The following is a 13,163-nucleotide window of genomic DNA, read 5'->3' as shown; positions in this document are numbered from 1 at the left end:
ATTGATGAATAAAAGTTTGTAGCATGACAGAAATTACGGCATTGCAGAAGCAAGCTTACTAGTTATGAAATGATAGTTGAATCGATAGACATCGAATATCGAATAATTATTATTAAAAAAAATAATATCAGATTACATGTATGTGTAAACATCTATATTAATGGCTTATTTAGATCTTTTAATAAAAGAGGATCTACTTTAATTTTGTTTTCTTCATTGATCTGACCATTAGCACAAATGACAAAAATAAATAAATAAATAAATAAATAAAACTGTAAAAAGTAATCAAGGATATTAGTTTAAACTTGACCTCACCTTTATTGTATAATCTAATCGCTTTTTAGTAATTAAATACACCATTAAGAATGTGTTTGGTATGAGTATGAATAACTTTACCATTATGATGATTAGTATGAGTAAAATTTTATCATAATGCTCATATTTATTGATCTATAGTTTTAAGTCTTCGAAAATGATTTTGGAGAATAAGTAATTTATGTTAAGGATAAAATAGAAAAAAAGTAATTGTTATTTCTTTATATGTTAAAAGTAACAAATAATAATGAAAAATATTTTTGAAATAGCTTAAATTTTGTGCACCATCAATATTTTTTTTTCCACCATCAGGTAGTATTGACCAGTTATAGCAAATTATTACCTTGGTGTGCTCTGACTGTTGTATGATAATTTGTTTTAGTAAAGATCCAATAGAATTACATGGCTTAATAATATGATTTAAGTAGGTCATTTTCTCCACGTTCTCTATATATCAATTTGCATGATTCAGTATCGATTCTTATAGTACTGTTTGAGGAGTCGATAAGCAAATTATTTAATAATAAATATAGTTGAATGATTATATTTTTGAAGATAAAAATTTTAAGTTGAGTAATTTTATTGATACAAATCATAATTTAATAACTTTGCTAAATAATTTTTCATAATTTAGTGACATTTTAAGATATTCACTCAATCGAAAAGACCTTAATTCAGACTAAGTAGGACCTATAATCAAGAAATTTCTAGAACCTAATTATATTTCCATGATTAACAAATTAGTCAAAACCTTCATAGTAATTTAGACTATAATGTCGAGAATTTGACATGAAATTATTAGTAGTAAGCAAATTTGGAATTCTGAATAATTTTAGTTTGAGTATTAATAGGATTCTACTTGTCTTTAATGTTCTTTTTGTGTGTTTGTGGACTATAATTATATTTAAAAAGGTAATAAGTATTACTACTATTGATCTTATCATTAGCATAAATGACAAAAAAGAAAAAAACTATAAAAATAATTAAAGCCATTAAGTTTAAACTTGACCTCACCTTTACTGTATAATCTAGTCGCTTTTAGTAATTAAATACACCATTAATACTGTGTTTGATATACAGGAATATATTTTATACTCCTCCGTTCACTTTTATTTATTCATTTTTGACTTTGCACTCCCCTTAAAAAATAATGATCAATATGAGTATTTTATCATAATACTCATATTAACTTATCATGTATAGTGTTAAGTCGTGGAAAATGATTTTGGAGAATAAGTAATTAATGTTCTAAATTAGACATTCAATTTTAAGTTTTAAAGGCGAAAATCTATTTTTGAAATAGTTGACAAGAAGCAGTAAACGAAGGATAGATTTCTTAATCTTCTAAATTAGACATTCGATTTTAAGTTTTAACCTTCTTTGAAAATTCTATTTGATTATGAAATTAGTTGTGAAAATTTCGAGTTTAATTTGATTTTTGAAGTACATATGTGTGGTAGATTAATTAATTAATGTTGTTGAAATATAAATGTGAAGATAAATTTACGATCATATAAGACATCATCATATTCAACAAAAATTCATGTTACACACCTAATAAATAATAAAAAGAGAATTTCCTTCAACTTATTTTATGCAGTAATTATTTAAACACATTGTAATTAATTATACGGCATTCAATTTCTAATCGTCATATATGTAATTTAATTTTTTGATGAATAATATACATAGACAATTCAGAAGATATAATCTTTGAGTGTCTTTGTGCTTAATATCATCATTATGTTCAGTAGGATATTATCGTGAGTTATGTCTCACGTGTTGTTAAAAAAAAATTGACAAAACATTGCCATACTAGGCAATTGACAAGTTATTTATCGTAATTTAATTTCGAATACCTAATATACTAGAGCTAGAGTAGTGTTCAACGAATCAAGTGGCAAATGCTCTACCAAAGGAGGGTGCAAAACTGACTCAACATAATTTGTTTTTGTGCATGAAAGTTCTTCCTGTGTTTGTTTCAGATAAAATAGTAGCAGACGAAGAAGGAACTCTTTTTGTTATGTTTTAAAAGCCAATTTTTGATGCGGCTAATTGTAATAGTACTAATATTTGTATACCCCTCCCCTAACACCACTAGTAGGCGTTCCGGCATCACCATTCCCATGTAATGACGCATATTAACTAAATTAATATATTTATCTTTGTTTTACCCAAAAAAAAGGATTCCGTTCAATTAAATTGTAGCTATAATACTTCTGTATTATGCTTTTGCTGAACTTCTTGATATAATAGTTTGCTTCTTTGATTCGAGCATACTAAAGATTAAAGAGTCTCCAATTTTTACAATCAAGTCAATTACTGATTTTCTAGAATGAGGGCATGCAGTCAGCTCGATAGATTAGGAATATTTATAGCAAAATAGATCTAACATATGATATATTTGAATTTTTTAGATAGATTAGGAATATTTTTGACCTTTTTTCATATTCTTTATAACAAGAATAAGATACTTTTAAACTTAAAGCATATTCGACATTTTATATGATAAACTGAAGAGAAAAGACTCAAAATAGTCCCTTAAGTTTGGGAGGAAACTCAAAATAGTCCCTTATATATATACATTGAAGCACAAATGGACCTTATAATTTTCAGAAATGATGCACTTATAATCCCGCGGGATGGAATCTGTTTACTTCTAATGTGACTAGCTCAATGACTATCGGATGCAATCTTGATCATTTTATTGGACTTCTGTGAAGATTAAGAGGGGGGTGAATTAAAAAGTATCCCTTAGTCAACTACTTAGGTTTGACAGTCGATTAACCTGCAGGTTAGTATGAATAGTATAAAGCGGAAATAAGAGTGCAGGAATGAAATAAAAGACATAAGTTTAACATGGTTTGGATCACTGATGTGGTGCCTAGTCCAGTCCCCTTGGGTTACAAGAATTTCCTTTAGAGCGTACTGATTTAATGGTACAGTTGTAGAACAAAAAGAACACGTCTGATGTGCAAATCAGACTCCTTTGACTTGACGTCACCTCTACTTGTATAACCTAAGCTAGAGATAGTTATTTCTCTTTTCTGTTACAATTGTACACTCAACTGAGTACAAATTTTTTCTGAAAGATGAGAAAAAACAATAGACTAAGTTCAAGTGAAGTACGTAACTATCTAACTAGGTAAGGATGACTTTATATGGCTAAAGATGAAATAGCCATGTCTGCTCTAAAAGGAAAACCCAAGAGATTTTACTTATCAATCAAGGATTTATGGGGATTCCTTGATTGATAATGCATGTCCATACAGATATGTTCATGCGATGTCTTCTTTCTTCTTGGAGTGATTCTCTGCCTTGTACAGAGGTCTTATTTCTTGATTTGTGACTTGATCTTCAATCAGCTTCCTTTCCTTGTATAGTGGCAATGGTGTCAATTTCCAACGGGTGAGTGTTGATATTCAATCAGCTTCCTTTCCTTGTATAGCGACTTTAGATTTGATCTTCCATCTATCAATCTTCAATCAACAATGCTGTCAATCTCCAAAGGATGAGTGTTGATCTTTCTTTTCTTTTTATTCTTCGATCAAAATCAATTAGTAGCGTCAATCAGCAATCTCCAAGCTTTTCTTTCCTTTCTTATTTTGTTGTTTTCCTTCAATCAATCAGTGATAGGCTTCATGTATCAAAGAAAACTATGTAACAATCATCTTCCTACAAAAGTGAGATATTATCAAAACACATTAGTGCTAACATTCTGCTAAGACTTCGAAACTCCATCACAAGTCTATTTTTGCTCCAAACACGCCTATATCACATGGTGTTTACTATTTGTTAACCAAGTCTCAAATTCATAAATAAGCCAGCCCAACCCACATTAATTAAGCCATATATGTTAGCAAGCTTATCCGGGCCGGCTAAAAAGCCTTATTACTAAATGGACTCTAACAATTATAGCCCAGCCCTATTAAATCACGGATTAGATTGAATTGACCCAACGAGCCTAACCCTTATTGACGGCTCTACGTAACAGAGATTCTAATCAACTATAACTTTATTTGACTATTATTGTCTGAGAAATTAAATTTTTGTCCTTTGTTTAAATGTTTTTAATTAGAAAAATTGATATTTGTACTACCTTTAAAAGAAAAAGATATAGTTTCTTATCTTATTTTTTTATCTCATTTTATATTACAATATTTGACTAGAAATGAAATTAAAATTGAAAATACACATACTTTTACCAAAAACCAAAGTACTCTTAAAAGGTATATCTTAAGCATGTCACAATATACAATTATAATAATATAATATCATTTAGGGTAACATGGAAAGAGTTACCAAATATATAAATATGTTTTTCCTCAATGAACTAAAAAAATGTTATAAAAAATGAAATACGGAGAGTAATGCGGGAAATTTTATTTTTTTCATATAAAAAACAACTATTCGATTTTATTATGAAGAAAAAACAATATTTTAGTCATTCTCTTTTACTTGTCTAGTTTCTATTTTGCATTTCTCTTACAATACACTGATTAAGTATTTCTATTATTAAAAATGGACCTTATTAACCATGATTTGGAAACATAAATTTAACTACTAGTATTCCAAAAAGTTTGCAAAATTGTGATTTACTAATAGAGAGAAAATTAAAATCATTACTTCTCTCTCAATTTGCTAAATTAATAAGTAAAATTTATTATTAATATATTAGACAAGTAAAAAATATTAGAACGAGTATGTCCTTTTTGTACTTGGACGCTATTGAGACATTTTTGTATGCGATACTTTTAAATAATTATAAAACATAACCATATTTTTTCTAATAATAACATAAATGACGACTTTACTAGAGATTTAATTACGTTCTAACTATTAGGTTTATTTGATTATCTATTCAGATTTGTAATAATTAGTAATTACTTTCATTATTTGTGCTTTATATATTTAATTCTAAATATTAAACGCTCATTGCATGCATAGCATTTATTCCGCCAATCGACATTTTGAATTAAAAGCCTAAAGGATGGTTATATGGGTCACTGCTATTGAAAATTCAAATGCTTATCGGGGATATCCTAATGAAGTGAGCTAGCCACTGGATGACCAACTGTCGTTAACGTCCTCCAGCCTGAGTTGTTCACTTGGATTATTAGTCTATTTCATATAAAGCCCACTCTTAATTAACTAGCGTAGAGGTAAATCAAAACTTTGAGTTAGCGCATTGACCTAAGATGACCTAACACTCAAGGCGTGTTTTGCCCATTAGATAGACCATCTTGAATCCAAGACGGCCTCCGACCTAAATGGACGATCATAATTATGTATTTAAATTTGGGATTCTAGGCGCGAATTCTGATTTAATCATGCTTTAATGTGGGTATCAAATACCCAATGTGAGAGTTTTCGGTGTAAATTTCAATTTAATCGGGCTCCTATGTTCGGTACCAAAAAAATATCATGAGTAATAACTTTTTTTATTTGTCTTTCTTCTACAAAGAATCTTAGTTCTTTAATTTCTTCGTAATAATAGTAAGCAAAACTTACTCGTGACCCTGTAACTTTGCTTGTATGATAGCCATTTTGGGACATATTTAATTTGATCCGTGAGAGAGTGGTATTTATATAAACTTATGTGTTTTCATGTTATCTACTACATCTCTTTGATTTTCTACTGCTTGCACTATTTTAATACCAAATGGTTGCTAATAATGATCTTATTAGGTTCCCCTTCCTTGACCTCGTTGTGGTAGGACCTGCATGATTTGTTTGGAAGATTTCCATTTAGCAAATTATTCAAACAATTTCACCAGAAATGTCATTGCCTTCATCAAAAGCTGTTATGGACACCCTGCTCATCAACGTTTTTTTTTTTTTGTCATGGATAACTCATGCAGAGGTAGAATACAATGATGCTCGTCAACATTTTATTAACACTGTCGTGATACCAAACAACTGCTCAACAAGTTGCAGACCCCTTTCAAGAGTAACTCAGTCATCTTCACCACGTAAATCCCATCTGTTGTACATACATAACGCCGCTCCAAGTAAACGATTATATTCATATTACTTCCATGTCTCCACCTCCTCTCATCTGATTCCCGCTGCCCAAGATCTCCAATTGGCCTTGCCTCAAGAGTGGTTCATCATTGCACACACGTTACTTCAACCTGCTAATGGGGACATGTCATGGAAGGATGTTCATCACCTACTCAACCCCAGCAACATACTTCGAAGCCCAATCTGCAATGTTGTCATTGAGGAAGCTCACCTAACTGCGTCAAAACTTATAATTTCTTTTAATTAGGGTCCGATACTAGTGTTGTGTTGTATGTAGTAAAATGAATATTTTTTATGTTTTTGTGCTAATTGTGTCCCTTAGCTATGCGTGGGATATTGGAATTAAGAGCATTAAATTTATAAAATTTTAAATCGTAATTTTAGTGTTTTTGGATGATTAATTAAAAAATTTCTTATATATTTTGTGTAGTATTTCTTGTTTGATATGTTATGAATGGACTGAATTAAATAGAATTGAATTTTAATTTACAGGTGAACAGCAAAAAATGTTAGCTTTTGCTGTAAAAAAATGTTGTAAAAAAAGCGAAGGACAAAGTAATTTTGTACGTTGCTTTTATACATTTTTTTAAGTATTGTTAATAGGATGTCAATTGGTAATGAAAACATTTGAAATCTAAAACTATTTTTGTTTCATCAAGTCATCGATTCCCTTAATTACAACCTCTTTAATTAATATTGCTTGTCATCAATGTGGAGCAGGAACAGATCTATCTTAAAATTGACCCATGTTCCTATTTAGAACATCGCGACATCCGAAATCTACAAATCATGAATCCGTCTCTGATGTGGACCTCGGAAAGACTCAAAAATTTTCACACTAGGAAAACTAATTTTAGGATTGGAATTAGAAAAGTTATAAATTAGCAAGAATTTTACATCAAATACATACAATATAGATATCTTACCAACAAGGATTGTGATAGAGTGATAAATAATCTTTCATATTTAATCAGAGGTCTGGGGGTTAGAGTCCCCCTGATTACATAGTCGTCTTTGTTAGGGAACGTTTTACCCCCTTTTTCAGTACGAATTCAGATTTAGTCAGGCTCCAATATGAGTACAGGATATCCCAATGTGGGACTTCGTGAGAAGTCGTCTTTGTTAGGTAGCATTTAACCCCCTAATGTGTGACTTTTCGATGCAAATTCGGATTTTGTCGGGCTCCAATGTGGATAACGGATACCCTGATTTAGGACTTTTCAGCGCGAATTCAAATTTAGTCGGACTCTAATGTAGGTACCAAAAACAATATCTAACCTTTCTTATTTGTCTTTCGAATCTTAGTCCTTTAATTTCTTCATAAGAATGATAAGCAAAACTTGCTCATGACTGAGATCTTCTCTTTCTCCTATCTCGGTAGACGGGCGAGCATCTCTGAACCTTAAGAAGTGACTCCGTTACTTTGATTGTATGATATCCATTTTGTAACATATTCAATTTGGTCCGTGAGAGAGTGGATTCTATATAAACATCGTTTAGCAAACTATTCAGATCACAATTGTACCAGAGACATCATTATCTTTGTCAAAGGCTGTCATGGACACCTTGCTCACCAAAGCTGCTTTTTGGCATGAATAACTCATGCAGAGGTAGAATATAATGATACTTGTCAATATCTTATTAACATTGTCGTGATACCAAACAGCATGACTCCTCGATCAACAAGCTGCAGACCTCTTTCAAGAGACAGTCATCTTCACCACATCAATCCCATTTATTGTACATGTATAATGCCGCTCCAAGTAGACAATTATATTCACCCTACTGCCATGTCTTCACCTCTTCTTCATCGTATTCCCGCTGCCCAAAATCTCCCATTGGCCCAGATTAACTTGCCCATCCAGCTGCATGTTACACTTTCAAATTATCGTTCTGGTTATTGCAACTACCCCCACTTGCTTCAGGAGTGGTTCGTCTTTTCACAGACTCGAGACCATATCTTCTCCTCCAGTGATTATGGTAGACAACGACTATGGGCTATATAGCCGTTGGGCCAACGCCCATTTTCTGAAAAGTGGCCTAACGGCTAATTCAGAAATTAAAAAAAAAATAAAAAAAAAAAAATATATATATATATATATATATATATATATATATATATATATTGAGCCGTTGGATTGGCTACTGGGCCGGTTTTACTGGACCAGACCAAAAAAAGGATCGGATCAGCCCACTCTGTTAAAAACATGAATTGGCTACCGGTCCGGGCTAATCAGTGTCGGGCCCTTAATGGGCCGGTCTTAATGGACCGACCGCCCCTGGCCCATTTGACAGCCTTAACACTATATGGTGTCCCATATTTAATTCCGGTCATATTAATGCAAAACCAAGTGCAATACTCTTTCTGTTCCAAAATAAGTATCGTTTTAGCTTATTTCAGGTCTTTTAAAAAATAGAAGGTACTTTATATTCCCTCTAGTCCATAATAAATAAACTTGTGAAGCGATGCACACCTATTTAAAAAAAATTAGGATATAAATTGAACACCACATTTTACTTTTGCCCTTTTAGTTATTATCAAACTACTCTTGAAAATAGAAATAATTCAAAGTAAAATCATAAACATGAGAAATTAGTTCTTTTGAATTTATCACCTAAAAAATGTAATGAAGGGCAAAATTGAAAAAGAGTTCAAACTTTTACCTTGAATTTTGAACAATTCACTTATTTTAAACTATGAAAAAAGTCTCAAAAAATTATTTAATATGGAATAGAGGGAGGGTAGTGTAATAAATCTACTCATATTTATTAGATTTTTTTTTTTATAATTGAGTTGTATTAAGAAAAATAGTTCTTTAATTACTGTTCCTTATCTTGAATTTCTAAAATGATAATTATTTTGAGATTATTAATTATTTTTTTTCTAAAGTCATACTCCCACCGTTCCATAGTAATTGATCATTTTCCTTTTTACACGCATGTTAAAAAATTATAAATAAAAGGATAATTTTATTATTTCACTTCTTTAAAAACTTTTTGGGAGTCTTACAAACAATGAGAACTCTTTCAAAAAGAAATTAATTGCAAGAATAATTTAATTATGCTTTCTTAATTTAATAAGATGGATAACTAATATAAGGTAATTAATTTAATAAGAGGAAATACTTGTTTTGGGACTGAGAAAGTATAGTTTTTTCTTCTCCTCCAAATGAAACCTCGTTATTCGAGCCTGTTGAGTCTCCCAACTTGCCACGTGTCCAGTTGGCACAAGTCCAGTTAAAAAGATGTACCCTATTACTCAGACCAATTGTCTTCAAGGCCCTTTCTTCCAAGATAGACTCCTCAATTTCAAGTTAACATTCATAATTTCCATACAATTTTGATAGTTATACGAGAAAGATAGTGAATATCTTTTGTTAATTTATAGTCCATTAGCATATTCACGCAATTCTTCCGACCCATTTGTAATTGTTTCAGTATTTTCATGCAATATATTTTTTAGTACAAGATCCATAGTCATATCATATCATATCAAAAAGAGGTAGCAAGGTAATAATCTATAGGGAAGATATTAATTAGCTTTCCCTTTAATGCTCTACTTATTTCGTCCACGTCCAATCAGAGTAATCAGTGTAATCAGTGTATCTACTCTAGGAAAAGGAGGAACTTGGTGAAAATATGGTATGATTATGCGTTCTTTCATTGCTTGACTAGGTTCGATTTGAAAGAAAGAAAAGATATACTTTCTTTCATCATTCCATCGCTCCCATCATGCTTTTATCCAAGTGATTTTGTACATTCTTTACTCTTTCATCTAAGAAAGAAAAGATTTGTGTCACTTGAAAGGACACAAATCTTGACCAATATACTTTCATAAAATTATATCGTGAACATTAGTTTCACTTGGTTGGAGCAGAGTTCTACACCAGGGAGATGTTGTCCCTGCATTCTAATCTAGTCTTCACTATTCTCTTTATTACTGCTCATTCTCTCTCACATGAACCTTCTTGTGGTGAAAAATGTGGTAATTTTCACATACCATTTCCATTCTACATGAACCAATCTATATGTAATTCTTCACTCTCAGATGATTTTCGTCTTTCGTGCATCAACTCAACCTCACCTTTCCTCAACATTGATTCTCAAAGCTATCGAATTCTCCACTTCTTCTCTGATGGTGTGCTTGTGGACTTCCCAAACACAACTTATTGTCGTCAGTACAACGACCTAAAGTCGTTTGGATTCAATGGAAATAACTACTTTGGTATATCTCGAGATAATATCTTAGGATTGTATGATTGTGAGGATTCATCATTGTGCAAACCAGATTGCGAAAAAAGCATAATGCCTCGTTGTGATGGATCCCCGGGTAGAAACAGCTACCCTTCGTGTTGCTATCCGTTAACTGATAGGAGTGCTTGGAATGATGAGAATCCAAGAGATGGTTTTTCTGTTTTTTCGCAGTTTGGATGCAGGGGATTCTCGTCTTGGGTTGATATACCTGGCAATCAAATAGGAAAACGCGGTGTTAAGTTAGAGTGGGCTGTTCCAGGTAATTCAACCACAGCTAGTTGTGCTGCCAATGCAGATATCATCAATGCTACAACTGTTGATTCCGGGATTAGATGTGAATGCCAAGATGGATATGTAGGTGATGGTTTTGCTGTTGGAGTAGGCTGCCTCAAATGTGAGTTCATTTAACTAACCGCGGTTACCTATATTTTAATGATTATAAATGTTTATAGAATTACTATAAACAGTTAGGCGTTATTGTAGGTCATCTTAACTTTATGGTGTATAATTAGAAGTTGAACAAACAAACCCACACAACATATTATCATATGATTAACTAGTAACAGAATGTGAGTTCTTTGACAGCTTGCATCAAAGAAGGAAAGGAAGCATATGGCAAAGCATGTTACTCAACTAGTCATGGCAGAAGGAAAACAGAAATTCTAGCTGGTCTGTACTTTGTACTAGTGACTGTAATTTCAATTGAATTCGGCACGTTTTTAACTCCAACTTTGAGAGTGCACATCTAGACAACTCAACTTGATCTCAACTGGCAACTAAATACTCCAACTTGTCCTCGTTGTGTCTCGTGGACTATCTAGATGATCAATGTGTAAGTTGGAGTGTTTAATGGACAAAGTGGAGATAAGTTTGAGGTGTCTAGATGTGCATACTCAAAGTTGTAGTGCTTACTTGTCCGTTGAGGCCAAGTTTGAGTGTTTTTTCATGTATATATGTTATATCTTTCTTCCAATTCTGGAGAAGAATGACTCATAGCAATTGTGTGTACATATATCCCACAGGAGTTCTCACTTCAGCACTCACCATTACCTCCTTAACAGCACTTTTCTGTGTTTTAAGACGGCCTATGAAGACGGATATATTCGATCATCCTAGTATGACACGGAGTCAGGGTAACGTCTCGTTCCAGAAACCTTGTACAATCCGAATGTTTACGTACCATGAGCTAGAACAGGCCACAAAAGGTTTTCAAGATGAGCAAATACTTATTGATCATGGTGGTGGCAAAGCTACATTATATTCTGGAACTCTAGTAGATGGATCAAGAATAGCTGTACACAGACTCCAATGTGATAGCGAAAGAGAACTCGTCGAGGTCCTGTCCCGAGTGGAGGCATTACATGCTGTTTCACACAAGAATATTCCTCACATTCTTGGATGGTCTGTGGATTCTGGATACACCCCGTTAGTGGTGTACGAGTATCCTGTTAATGGAACGCTCGGAGAACATCTTTATAAAACTAAAGATGAGACTAAACGAGGCCTCGATTGGCACCACAGAACAAACATTGTTGCTGAAACAGCAAATGTTCTTGCATTCCTTCAGTCTGAGGTTTGTCCCCCCATCGTACATCATGAACTCAACGCCAATTGCATTTTCCTAGATGAGGACTTGACTGTAAAACTTTTTGGGCTTGAGCTCCCCACGAATGCAAACACCGATAACAAAAAGCATAGCGATGTTTACAACTTTGGCTTGGTTCTTTTGGAAGTTATTACAGGTAGCAGCTCAGATCATCTTCCATCAAAGACAGCTTTACAGAAAATAACAAGTGGGAAGCTAGAAGAGATAGTCGATCCACGTCTTTACTATCATGAGCAGCCTATTTTCCGGAGGGAACAGATAGAGATAGTAGCAGACCTTGCAACAAGATGCATAATATTTGGTTCCCAAAATGGAAAATTTCACATTGGAGATGTTTCACGAGAACTTGTTCACATAACAAAAGATGGAATTGATGGTAGAAGTAGGAGATGTCCATCAACTCATAATCTTGAAGAGACTTTTTCCAATTCAAGCCTTCTTCAGATGATATCTATGTCTCCTGATTCAATACATGTCCCTGCTGCCAGAGGGTTCTCTTAAGCTATGTTGCTTCCGACTTTTCAAAAATGTCTGTCAGATCCTCCAGAACTAGTAGTTCATTAAATTGGTTGGAGAAAGAGGAAGGTTCTCACACTACCATGATCAAAATACATATTGTAATTATGTACAGTAATGACTTGCTTCTTTTATTTCCTTCTTCTTATGCATAAACAAGGAAGCCTATTGTTTCAATAAAACTTTCAAATCACATTGAACAAGTGTTTCTTTTATTTTGGTACACATGATTGTGAGTCATACATCCTTATAGTATTGTATAGTTTTGATCTCTCAGCAGTTTATAGCACTTTGTATTTTATCAAATTACTCCCTCCATTTAAAAATAAATGGTGTTTTTAGTTTGGATACACTCCTTAAGAAATTGCTAATTCCTAGAAATGTGATATATTGTATTAATAAAACTCGAGAGGCGGGGAGGGCATTGAAATTTTTATTTTAGTCAAAT

The 13,163-nt window shown here is 32.7% G+C and overlaps 1 protein-coding gene and 1 pseudogene across 1 annotated transcript; both read left to right on the top strand.

Moving 5' to 3' along the window:
* The first annotated feature begins 5,977 nt into the window (after positions 1-5,977).
* Positions 5,978-6,582, top strand: LOC129875823 (uncharacterized; annotated as a pseudogene).
* A 2,962-nt stretch (positions 6,583-9,544) lies between these two features.
* Positions 9,545-12,896, top strand: LOC129876603 (probably inactive receptor-like protein kinase At2g46850). The gene is made up of 3 exons (XM_055952078.1): positions 9,545-10,987; positions 11,179-11,262; positions 11,616-12,896. Exons 1-3 carry the CDS (start codon positions 10,234-10,236, stop codon positions 12,698-12,700), a joined length of 1,923 nt encoding a protein of 640 aa, XP_055808053.1. The 5' UTR covers positions 9,545-10,233; the 3' UTR covers positions 12,701-12,896.
* The last annotated feature ends 267 nt before the right edge of the window (positions 12,897-13,163 follow it).

Source organism: Solanum dulcamara, chromosome 12 (genome assembly GCF_947179165.1).
Source record: "Solanum dulcamara chromosome 12, daSolDulc1.2, whole genome shotgun sequence".
In the NCBI taxonomy this organism is placed as follows: Eukaryota; Viridiplantae; Streptophyta; class Magnoliopsida; order Solanales; family Solanaceae; genus Solanum; species Solanum dulcamara.
Note: the sequence above shows the minus strand (reverse complement) of the source record. Positions and strands in the feature narration are given on the sequence as shown.